The 12582-nt window shown below is 39.2% G+C and overlaps 1 protein-coding gene across 2 annotated transcripts; it reads left to right on the forward strand.

The window, feature by feature from the left end:
• The first annotated feature begins 1284 nt into the window (after positions 1-1284).
• SR1 (signal responsive 1) lies at positions 1285-9586 on the forward strand. 2 transcript variants are annotated; one of them, XM_078588735.1, is made up of 14 exons: positions 1285-1442; positions 1534-1650; positions 2620-2739; positions 3011-3126; positions 3334-3422; positions 4136-4178; positions 4931-5108; positions 5237-5344; positions 5436-5728; positions 5981-6310; positions 6393-7015; positions 7548-8088; positions 8844-9161; positions 9244-9586. In XM_078588735.1, exons 2-14 carry the CDS (start codon positions 1611-1613, stop codon positions 9346-9348), a joined length of 2904 nt encoding a protein of 967 aa, XP_078444861.1. In that variant the 5' UTR covers positions 1285-1442; positions 1534-1610; the 3' UTR covers positions 9349-9586. The 2 variants fall into 2 exon arrangements, with proteins under 2 accessions (XP_078444861.1, XP_078444862.1); XM_078588736.1 differs by having other exon boundaries at positions 5240-5344.
• The last annotated feature ends 2996 nt before the right edge of the window (positions 9587-12582 follow it).

Genomic DNA, 12582 nt, shown 5'->3' on the forward strand with positions numbered 1-12582 from the left:
AATTTAGAGATGGAGAGGGAGAGAGCAAAAAGAGAAATTATAGAGGGAGAGTGATATAGCAAAAATAAAGCAATTGTAGAGGGAGAGAGAGAGAGCTAGAGAGAGAAATTAGTTTTTATAGAGGGGGAGAGATTAGCAAATGTAAAGAAATTAGAGAGGGAGAGAGAGCAAAAAGAGAGAATTTAGTAGATATTGAGGAAGAGAGATTAGCAAAAATAAAGAAATTAGTGAGGGAGAGAGCAAAAACATAGAAACTAGCATATATATAGGAGAGAGATTAGCAAGAGTAAAGAAATTAGAGAGAGAGAGAGGGAGAGACAGGGAGAGAGAGAGAGAGAGAGAGAGACAGTGAGAGAGAGAGAGGGAGAGAGAGAGGGAGAGAGAGGGAGAGAGGGAGGGAGAGAGAGAGAGAGAGAGAGAGAGAGAGAGAGAGGGAGAGAGGGAGGGAGAGAGAGAGAAAGAGAGAGAGAGAGAGAGAGAGAGAGAGAGAGAGAGAGCAAAAACAGAGAAACTAGCATATATATAGGAGAGAGATTAGCAAGAGTAAAGAAATTAGAGAGAGAGAGAGAGGGAGAGAGGGAGAGAGAGGGAGAGAGAGGGAGAGAGAGAGAGAGAGAGAGAGAGAGAGAGAGAGAGAGAGAGAGAGAGAGAGAGAGAGAGCAAAAACAGAGAAACTAGCATATATATAGGAGAGAGATTAGCAAGAGTAAAGAAATTAGAGAGAGAGAGAGGGAGAGAGGGAGAGAGAGGGAGAGAGGGAGGGAGGGAGAGAGAGAGAAAGAGAGGGAGAGAGACAGGGAGAGAGAGGGAAAGAGAGAGAGAGCAAAAAGATAAAATTTACAGAGGGAGAGAGGAGAGCAAAAGGATAAAATTTATAGAGGGAGAGAGGAGAGCAAAAAGAGAGAAGGGAGAGAAAGTAAAGAGAGATTATGAGAGAAAGATTCAGAGAGAGAGAGAGAGAACACATTCACAATATATACCGATTTGAAACTAACTTTAATCGAAAAATTTTCTTCATTTTATGACATTAATGTACGTCACATCGATAGGGAAGCGAACCGAGATACGCAAACCAAACACCCGAATTATTACGACTTAAAATAAATATCTAGTAAATACTTTCTGTGCTCCACACTAATTCCTTGCCTCCGTCGTGTCAAGCACATTATATAATACCACCACTAATGAAAACAGGCCACGTGGCATAAAACCCACGTGGCCAAGTATAACTTGCTGCGCAGCTTTGTATGAAAACTGCTATTCACCGATGCAACAGTCGGCTTCTTCATTTCGCCTGATATTCAACTTTGGCGGCCGCGAGTTCAGCAGAGTCGTTCTATGCTTTCTCTCTCTATCCGTCAGTCTTTCTCTCTCTATCGCTCTCATTCTGAGCAACTTCGCTGGAGAAGGAATCGGCACTCGGAAGCTGCCACGATTCTGAGGTATTGATTTTGGATATTGTTTAGCTCTAGATCTTGATTTCATGATTCTAAGCCCTTATCTAACGATGTGGAAGTTTATTTTCGATTGTAGATAGGGATCGGCGAAAGTTTTCGGAGCGCAATCTTCGCACCCTAGAAGTGGCGAATAAACGGCGAAGTTAACGGCCGATGGCGGATGCAAGGCGTTATTCTGCCAGTCCTCAGCTAGGCAAGAATTTCTGAGCAATTATTCATTTTTTTCGAGTTTTGTCGGATCTCTTGTGAAGATTTCAATCCTCGAGGCCGATTCGAATATGTATAAATATCTCTCTTCTGTATTGAATTTGCTGTCGCCGCCCTCGTCATTATTGATGAATCATGCGAAAGGGGAGATCTTTAATGGACGGTGAGCGGCATGCAATCATTGAAGTAACCTGGGATGGGAGTTCTTCTAATTTGAATGGACATACATGAAGTTAGCACGGAAAACTCCCGTAAAGGCGAATATATGATCCACGATATCGTTTTCATGATGGAAAACTCACTTTATCGGCCAAATGAATACAAAAAGCTATCATCCCGTATCAAAAATTGAAATTAGGTTTTTAGAAAGTTTCGTCCATCAGTCTTAAGGGACGAAAGCAGGAAATCCTGCTTCCGTGTTTTCTCCTTGGATTGCTTCTTCCGTAAATATGCTTAAATAATTCCTCTTTTCCCTCTCGTTTTTAACGTGGAAGAACGTTCTTGTTATTTTTTCCTTAAATGTCTTAGTCATAAGTATCCACTCCATCGTTCAGTTCGCCTAAAAACTGATTAATATTACTTTTTTTACAAAGCAAATTCTTTATAAAGTGTCACAATGGAGAGCTGTTGCCTTGAAGTGCGATCTCTGACTTGAAGATATGATCGTGAAAACTTGTGTGGTATGATGTAAGTAAGCGATAAATGGACAATTGGAAAGTATAAGCGTACGACTATACCTGGGTTGATCACCAGGTAAGGGCTGGTCACCCTTTTCTGTTTTGTCGAATAGATGCAACTGTAGTTCAGGTTTAGTGTGTAAGTTGAAACACATCACCCTTTTTCTTCTCTATCGCCAGACGTATTTGAGCTGTTTCTTTTTCCTTTTTATGCATGTCTCCTTTAGCCTAAATCTGCAAATTAATCCCTAGTTCTTTTTTCCCATTTACATTACCAGATATCAAGAAAATAATTTCGGAGGCTAAAAGTCGTTGGCTACGCCCCGCAGAAATCTGTGAAATTCTTCGGAACTATAAAAGCTTTCGTATTGATCCAGAGCCGCCCAATCGACCACCAAGTATGGATTCTTTCTGACTTTGCTTTGACAACTCATATAATCTTGTCATTCATAACGGTTTTTTGTTGGTTTTGAGCTCTTGATTATGACATTGCTAAATTTTTTTTTTAAAAGAATATTTCTAACTTTTGTTGAATAAGCCTCTTGAGCGTTTATTTAAAAGAGTTCCGAATAGATCAGCTTACTGGTTTTTATGATTCATTGAGATAGCTGGTGTAGCGTAATATTTGTATCGGGGTTGCTAGCCAAGAGAACTTCTGTTTGTTTTCAGGTGGTTCCCTTTTTTTGTTCGACAAAAAAGTTTTAAGGTATTTTCGTAAGGATGGCCACAACTGGCGGAAGAAGAAAGATGGTAAAACAGTGAAAGAAGCACACGAGAAGCTAAAAGTGAGTCGTAGCGTTTTTAGTTCAGTTATTGTTATTTCTCAAGATTAAACCAGAGCCTCTTAATTTTTCTTTGTATTACATTGTGTTTCTCACTCGAAATTTCATTTATTTCCGTGTTAGTTCAATCTTGTGAAATCTCAGTTTTTGAATTTTCCTTGAATGCGAGGTGTATGAAATTGCGTAACAAGTTGTTTTTTTTTGTTTCAGGATGGAAGCATTGACGTGTTGCATTGTTACTATGCTCATGGAGAAGACAATGAGAAATTTCAGCGGCGGACCTACTGGATGCTTGAACAGTATGATTTTACGGAATTTCATCATTTTTATCTAGTTTCTCTCTTTTTAATCGGTGTATAATCTTGATATGATGTTTTAACTCGTTTTATCAGAATTCTATTAATATATCTGAAGAAATCTATTTGCTAGACGGGCACATCATGTTTTTAAGAATTCTTGAACCTTTGTCCGTGGTAATGCATCCATTTGTTAGCTCAGATATCATGAGATTGGACATCTTAAATGTCATTTTCCTGTTGTTGTTTCGTGTTCTCGCCCTTTCTGTCACTTCCTTCGTAGTTGTCTCATGCTTTCTCTCTGTGACGATGATAAATTGTTGAACTCTATTGACAATATGGTCAAATTTCATTTTATTTTTTATTAATAAGTATAATCATATTTATTTTAAATATATGTCTATATAATCATATAGTGCAATGTATGACTGTATTTCCAATTATCGATCATGGATCATTGATGTATTTTCTCCATCTCTTCTAGTTGGTTTCAATGGCTAGCATTTGTTTAGTTGAACCTGTTGAACTGTCGAAGACATTTCTCCGGTAGTCTTTTTCAGATTGGCATTTCTTTTCTCCTATCATATCTGCCTCTATGTTTTTGTGTTGCTTTGTTTGAATATTTCTTATTCGTTTTGTTTAGTCTGATGGGAGTTTTATCTTGACTGTGTGTATGCTATTATCTTAATCGAGCATTTTTCTATCCATTGACGCAGGGAGTACACGCATATAGCTTTGGTGCATTATCGGGAAGTTCAGGTGGAATTCTTTTCTCCAAAATAATGATGAAATGTTACGTAGTTAACAATTCTTTATTAACAATTCTTTATATCATTATTAACCATTCTTTATTTCTACTAGATTCTCAAGCATCCATGTATTTATTTCTATTTGCCAAATCGAGAGTGTCTTGTGTTTAACTTGCAAGCCAGTCAGATTTGCGCTCTCCTTGAAAAGCTTCAACAATCCTTTCAATTAACGTTGACATGTTTTCATGGTTTTATCTACCCTAATTTATCTCTTCGTTACTTGCTTTTTATGGATAGATCAGGTAGAGGGGTCAAAACGAATCAAAGACGTATCATAGTTCTAGTTTGGGTTTTCAGAGTATTCTCCTGAGATTTTGTTTATTTCGTGATAAGACATCAGCTCTTACAACCGTATCAAAGACGTGATAATTTCATTCTAAGTAGCTCAAAATTTTATTGAAAACTGCTAGTAACTTGAAAATTCATAAAATTAATTCGTTTACTTGGTAATGAATGCCTTTATCCTGGGCATGACACTGAATAATATCTGGATAGAAGTCTTTTGTATAAGTAAATGTGAATGATTTTTATGCTTCTAGACGGTTCTGTTCTTGACTTCTACGTTGCTCTGAGAACTGAATCCTAAAATCTTATACTGTTGTCTGCTAACAAATAAGTCAAAATTTTTCTGTTCTAGTTTTTAAGAATTTTTTTTCGTTTTCTATCAGTTAGACAACTAGACCTTATTTCTTTTGCGTACAGAGTAGCAGGGCGACTGCTGGCCAGAGTGCAGAGAGTGAAGAACTATCTCGGAATATTAACATTGAAAGTCCTGCATCTTCGAACTCCCTCTCAAACCATCATTTCATGCCTTCTCGTGCTGCTGACACTGAGAGTCCGAACAGCTCACATACATACGAATACGAGGACCCCGAATTAGGTACATCCGTTTTTCTTTTTTGATGAGATATGAGGCATAAAATCGTGCCAATTAGTATAGAATCACTGATTCATATTTCCAATTACGCATCCTTTCTTTCAGTGTATCTAAAGCGAAATTCGATGCAGCAGATAATCATCAAGCAAGCTCCAGATACCACCCTCACTTTGAGCTTCAACAGTTCGAGTATGGACCCTTGAATGCCACCCTTGATCCTTATCTTCAGAATCCCACAGGTGATGCTTACCGTTGTTCAAAATTATAAAGATGCTCTTTTTCTTTTCCTGTTGGTTTGATCGTAGAAAAATGTTTGTTCTCTAATGACAGGATACCATGTGGATCATTTTTCTCGTGGGCATATTGTTTCCAATAATATTCCTAATGATATGAAGTTCCAGTCGATGATGAACTGTCCTCCGGATCAAGTTGACATATCATGGGATAGGGTATTGGAACACTGTACAGCGGGAAGTTCTGATTTGTCTTTGGTTGCTCCCTTTGTATCTCCTCAGCCTGTGTGCCACGGTAAATTTTCGAGTAGTGAACCTACCAGCACTGGTGAAAGTTTCCAGAACGAGGCTGCGATAACTGCCAACACTTATGCTGAAGAACCATGGGAGGTAATATAATTGTGCACTGTTCAGTAAGAAAACAGCCCTTTTATTTCTTTTGGGGAGGCTAATTTTGCCCTAAACCCTAAACCACTTAATCCTAGACTCCTAACCCCAAACTCTGAATTTAAGTCCTAAACCCTAAACTAATAATAACCACAAACACTAGCTGTAAGCATTAAACACTTAAACTAACATCATTAGCTCCCTGTCCTGTTGGTTTTCAGTGGCCACTGACTTGTTTTTCCTCATTTCACGCAGGTTGAAAATGTTGAAAGTGTTACTGTTCCAAAGAGAGTTACCGACTACTCAATCCTTTTAAAGCAGCTATCCTTAGACATTCAGAACCGTGAAGGAGAGACTGGTCTGAAGAAATATGATAGTTTCACCCGATGGATGAGCAAAGAGCTGGGGGAAGTGGACGAGTCACATATTAAAACTGGTTCTTCAATCTACTGGGATACAATCGCGAACGAAGGAATGTCGCACAATGAAGATGCTTACATCCTAGAACCCTCCTTGTCTCAAGATCAACTCTACAGCATTCTCGACTTCACTCCAAACTACTCCTTCACTGGCAGAGATACCATGGTAAAAATTTTGGCCCATTTATGTGTGATAAACTGTGACTTTCGACGATGTGATTATGAAGGACACTACCTTTGAATGACAGGTTCGAGTCATGGGCAAGTTCTTGGTGGAGACTAATGAAGCATATGAAACCAAGTGGTCATGCATGTTTGGGGAAGTGGAGGTTCCAGCCCTTGTTTCCGGAGATGGCATTCTTCTATGTGTCGCTCCACCACATAAATCAGGAAGGGTACCCTTCTATGTTACCTGCTCCAATAGGCTAGCTTGTAGTGAAGTGAGGGAATTTGAGTACTTAGAGCCTTCATCAGATGCCCTCCTCGAGGAAGTTAATCCAAGCCAGGCCCTTCTTCATGCGCGCCTTGAGAAGCTTCTCTCCCTAGACGATGAATCCAGTCTGGTGAGTGTTTCAGGAGAGAGGCTCCAGCTCAGCAACAAGATTGGCTCCTTTCTGAGAGAAGATGACGATGAGTGGTCTATTATGCTAAGACCATTGAAAGAGAAGCTCCACTCTTGGTTGCAATACAAAATCGCTGACGATGGAAAAGGCCCCTCTGTTTTAGATGAGTACGGGCAGGGGGTCATTCATCTGGCTGCAGCCCTTGGCTATGACTGGGCGATTACGCCCACCATCATTGCCGGTGTTAGCATCGATTTTAGAGATGCCCATGGTTGGACTGCGCTCCATTGGGCAGCTTTTTGTGGCAGGTAAGCTTTTTAAAATTCGTTTCTTCTCTACTTAGACTGAACACATTTCACATGCACTACAAAGAAGAACATGTAGCTTCTCACTTGCTAAATCTAGAGTCTTCTGTAATGGAATCTCACCCAACTCTCGTAAAGTGTTTCTGGGGTTAACAAGTTGGGAGATTCAAAATGAGGTTAAAAAATGTGAATTGGAATACACTTTTCTACCTCATTTTACTGAGGTAATTTGTTTCAAAAGTACACAGTTAATGGCATTTTGATGAGGGGGTATTCACAAATGCTGACTGGACGCAAGTGATTTGAGGTGCACATTCTAGGCATTTTCCTGAAATATTGTTCACGCATGGAGAGACTTGGAACTTGTAATTTGAAATTAAAAAATTACACTTTCTTTGTCTACTTTCCTGTTATAGTAGCCATCAATGCTGACTTGATGAAACTAGTGATTAGGAATGTTAAAATATACTTCCTCAGTTTTTTTCCTGAAATAGTAGTCAAGAATGCTGACCTGGCATCCGTGGCTCCTCTATAGGGAGAAGACGGTGGGCATGCTCTTCAGCGTTGGGGCTTCCCCTGGGGCGCTGACTGACCCAACCCCCGAACTACCCTCAGGCAGGACCCCGGCAGACTTGGCCGCCAGCAATGGACACAAGGGCATTGCCGGCTTCCTTGCGGAGACCTCTCTGACCAAGCATCTCTCCACGCTGACCCTGAAGGAAGAAGGAACAAGTGACGTGGGCAAAGCGGCGAGATGGAGCCCTGTCAGAGCGGCCGACGACAGTGGCATGGAGGCTGGGCTGAGTGCCGTTCGCAATGCAGCCCAGGCCATGGCGAGAATCCACCAAGTCTTTAGAAACCAGTCCTTCCAGAGGAAGAAGATGGAGGATGAGTATGGAATGAGTAAGTCGGGAGTGCCCAATGAGCGGGCCCTCTCTCTGTTGGGCTCGAAGAGCCACAGGGTTGGGCACCAGGCTGAGCCTGTGGCGGCTGCCATTCAGATACAGAAGAAGTTTCGAGGCTGGAAAGGCAGAAAGGATTTCTTAACCTTCCGGCAGCACGTCGTTAGGATTCAGGTTCGCTTCTTGCGTAATTTGTTTAGTGATTTCTCTCGCTGTATTCTTTACTGCTTGTTTTTTAAGATGTACTATCTTGATATTTTTTCCTCTTTAACATGAGTGAATTGAGTTCTTCTTTGCCGGAGTAAATTCCTTTTTAATGAGATTGTAGTTTGATTATTTCTCATTTTACCTCTTAGCATGTGCAATTTGAAACGTTCTTGAGTTTCCAAGTTTTTATTGGGTTATGTTGTTTTTTAATTAAATCCAAGGTTTCTATATGAGTTTCAAGCCAAATTTTATCTTACATGTGTGTTTTCTCATGAATAATTTTGAAATGTTGATGATTAAGCACCTTTTATCATATTATAGGTTTCTATCAGAGCTCGAGTCTGATTTTTCACCACTTTTGCCTTTAAACACGAGGACTTTAGCCGCGAGGAAAGGATTTTATTTGCTTTTAGAAATTTCTAGGTTATGCGTTCGTTTGGCCAAAAATTCAAGTTTCTTCCGAGTTTTTATCCGATCATCGCATAAAAACTCGGAAGAAACTTGAACTTTTAAAAGAATGGCTCGTTTTAAAAAGAGGATACTCCGAGCATTTTGTTTTGTGTAATTACAATTATGATTTTTACAGAGTTTAGGTTCTTTGCTGATTTTTATTGTCTGATTTTGCCAATTTTTTGGTCTCGTAACATACCTAAAAGGTATACATGTAATACCAATATATATATATATATATTAAAAATATATTTTTATATTTTTTGGGGCAGGCGCATGTGCGGGGTCACCAAGTGAGGAAGCACTACAAGAAAATAGTGTGGACGGTGGGGATCGTCGAGAAGGCGATCCTGCGATGGAGGAGGAGGGGACCAGGGCTTAGGCGGTTGAAGCCCGAAGGGTCAATGGCGCCGGTCAACGTCCCCACTGCCAAAGAGGACGACTACGATTTTTTGAAAGAAGGTAGGAAACAGACAGAAGCTCGGTTGACCAAGGCGCTTGACCGGGTCAAATCCATGGTCCAGTACCCCGAGGCCCGCGACCAGTACCGCCGGCTGTTAACCGTCGTCGACGAGTTTCAGGAATCTCGGGTAATTTGTTTTTTGAATTTTACATATTTTTATTACCCGTCAGGTTTTATAGCATTTTACATTTATTTTTTAAAATAATTAGGTGGTGCTGGAGCGGGTGCTTAATGACCCAGAGGTGGTGGACAGCGAGCCCATGTTCGATATTGACGAACTTCTCGGCGAGGATGCTTTCATGTCTATGACCTGAAACAGAAAGAGGGTGGGTTTCTGTTCTTATGTATGTATGCTGATGATAATCTAGAATTATCGTGTTGTCATTTGCTGATTATTTCCTTATCCTGCCTCTTGTCAAGTTGATGTCCACGTGCTATGCTGTACAGGTTGTAGTCGTGGACGAAGACCAATCTGTAACGGTTTAATAGTCTTCTAATTTTTCCTCTTAAGCTGAAATCAGTGATGGTTTGGCCCCCATCTTCTTTGATTAATGCAAGTTTTTTTATTGTTCTTAGCGATGATAGTAGATTGGAAGGTTGAACTTTAGATGACTGACTGCGTTGATTGAAATTCAAATCTGATTTTTTTTTTGGGCATCTTCGCCAAGTTTTAGTTCATTGAAGTGTCGGATTTTGCCCGAGCTTTACTTGGCTCGGTCTCATAATACATTATAAAACATTATGCATTTTTGTTTATGGATTAATGGGTTGATCGATCTAGTCGGCCAATCAGATTTTTAATATACCATTTTGGTTGACTCACTATTGATGCAGCCAGTCTGAATTCCAGACAAGTTCTTCCGGCAGATTACTTTACTCACTCTCCTAAAGCCTGTGCACAGGCACATTTCGAGATCCGCTTTGAATTTTGAACAACGCATTGCACAGTGGTCTGTGCGGTGCCAATGTGCAGATTGTGTGCAAACTTTTAACAACATAACTAACTAAACAAAACAATTGCCTCTCCCTCTCTCTCTCTCTCTCTCTCTCTCTCTCTCTCTTCTCTCTTTCTCCTCTCTCTCTCTCTCTCTTTCTTTCTTTCTCCTCTCTCTCTCTTTCTCCCCCCTCTCTCTCTCTCTCCTCTCTCTCTCTTTACCTTGGTTGTTCCTTCCCTCTCTCTCTTGGTCAGTCTTTTCTCTTTTGCTCCCATCTCCATCTCTTTCTTAATGTCTATTGCTCTTCTTCCTCTCTCCCTCTCTCTATCTCTCTCTCTCTCTCCCTCTTTATCTTGGTTGCTCCTTCCCCCTCTCTCTTGGTCAGTCTTCTCTCTTTTGTTCGCGCATCTCCATCTCTTTCTTTATTTTTATCTCTATTGCTCTTCTCCCTCTCACTCTCTCTCGTTGTCTCTCTCATTGTCTCTTTCTTCCCTCACTCTCTATTTCTCACTCTCTCCCTCTCTATACAACTTTCTCCCTTCTCTGCCTCTATCTTTATCTCTCCTGTTTCTCTTCCTCTCTCTCTCTCTCTCTCTCTCTCTCTGGCTCCTCTTGCTCTCACTAGCGCCTCTCACTATCTTACTCGATCTTCTCTCCTTCTCACACACTTATATGAGTCTGTCTCTGAATCTTATCAGGATTGTGCGATGTATGGTGCCAAATTTTGTGTGACCAAATATTTTAACAAGTGGAGCCAAATTTTGCAATCATGGCAATCCCTCCCTAACTCTAACCCATTGTTTCTTTTCTTTTGTTTCAAAGTTCATTTGTAGAAAACCTAGAATATGACTATTTACTACTTTCCCAATGTTAAATTATACGTTTCCTATAAATGAGCAATTATAAAGATTATTTTTCTACATAATTAAACATCATTTTCCAGGTTCGGGACATAGTTTGAATCTGCCTATCAAAAGATGTACAAGTTTGGTTTATAATCCATCAGTTATATTTTTGGACTAGAGCATGTTGGACCTGAGAGATTTGGACTAGATGGAGACATACCAAAAGGTCGAGCGGATTGTTAACTGCTCCTCTTATTGAAGAACCTTTAATGGTCTAAAGAACTTTAGCCAGTATTTTGCAGGGTAGTTTTGCTGGGATTTTTTATTTATATTATAATATATTATATTATATTATATTATATTATATTATATTATATTAGAATGATGAACAAGAAATATTTTAGTTCAAAAAAATAAAAGAGATAGAAATAGGGTCGTTGAACAAATCAACTCACCAATTTTTGAGGTAAAATTTTGAAAGTTTATGTGTGATAATATAACATAAGGATTTTTGGAATTTTAAAATTTCTACATAGCATAAAACAAATAGGTAATTCAAAGTGTTGCTTTGACTTACAAGTTGAATTTGGCAGAAATGTGGGTGAAAATGTTAATATAATTTTAATCAAATTAAATTGGAAAAATGGGTTCCGAAGGAGTTAGAATCATGTAGATTGGAGGTTTGAGTGTCAAGATACGGCTGTTAGTTTTCTCATCATTCACTTTTGGAGACATGGCTTATTGGCAATTATTCTCCCTCTTCTATTGATAATTTTATCTCTAGGATGATCATCGTCGAGTCAAAAATGCCAATCAATCAAAACTTAACCAAATAAAATGACAACACATGTTATTTTTCACTGTTTCTTAGATAATTTTAAAATCAAGAGAGAGGGAGTCAAATAAATTTAGATTAACTCAAGAGATTTCAATTGTTCATTTCTTTAAAGGAAGTTGGATAGCCCAGATTTTCTACTTTGTGTAACGAGAGTGGCTACATTGCAAATGTCATGGGGCCCCAACATCTGCCTCTTTGGGACAAGTGTTGACCTAGTTCTTCATCTGACATATTAACTGAAGCTATGAGTTGCTTTAAAAGTGGGTCTCTCTATGAGTAATTCCCATATCCTGATATTCGTTAACCAATATACATGGCTCTCATTTATCAACACATTTTTAAGGTATGGGAGTCTATCAGATGAATGCTTCTCACTAAGTCTACAACATTGAATGATCCTAATTCATTAGAAAGCTTAAGAACGTTTGGGGTGTATAATAGTCAAAGTGGATATTGGTTTGAGACCTTCCTAATAGGAAATAAATTATCCATCTTCCCTTGATGATAAACGTGCATTCCATGGCCCACCCTTATGCTACATAGACACCACATATTAGCTTATGTTCTTGTACTGACTTTCAGGCACTCTACCACATTGCAATTCTTGGCAGCACTTTTGTCTAGAATTGGATGACATACATTATTAGTACATTAATATGACAATGTTTACATGTTTATTCATATTAAATCTGTTATCTATGCATGTTATCACGCCTAAAATCATTAAATGCATTTTTAGAACTATGTTTTCAATGTTTTGAAAATTTTAAGTATTTTTAAGCATTTTTTGACATGATATTCTGAAATAAAATAGTTTTTTGAGTGAGAATATGATTATTCCTGAATTATTTGACATTGTATGTAATGACAGTCCCCCTCGATATGCTTGGTCCGCTCATGTAACATAAGATTCTGAGCGATGAAGATTGC

This window comes from Wolffia australiana, chromosome 16 (assembly GCF_029677425.1).
Source record: "Wolffia australiana isolate 7733 chromosome 16, ASM2967742v1".
NCBI lineage: Eukaryota > Viridiplantae > Streptophyta > Magnoliopsida > Alismatales > Araceae > Wolffia > Wolffia australiana.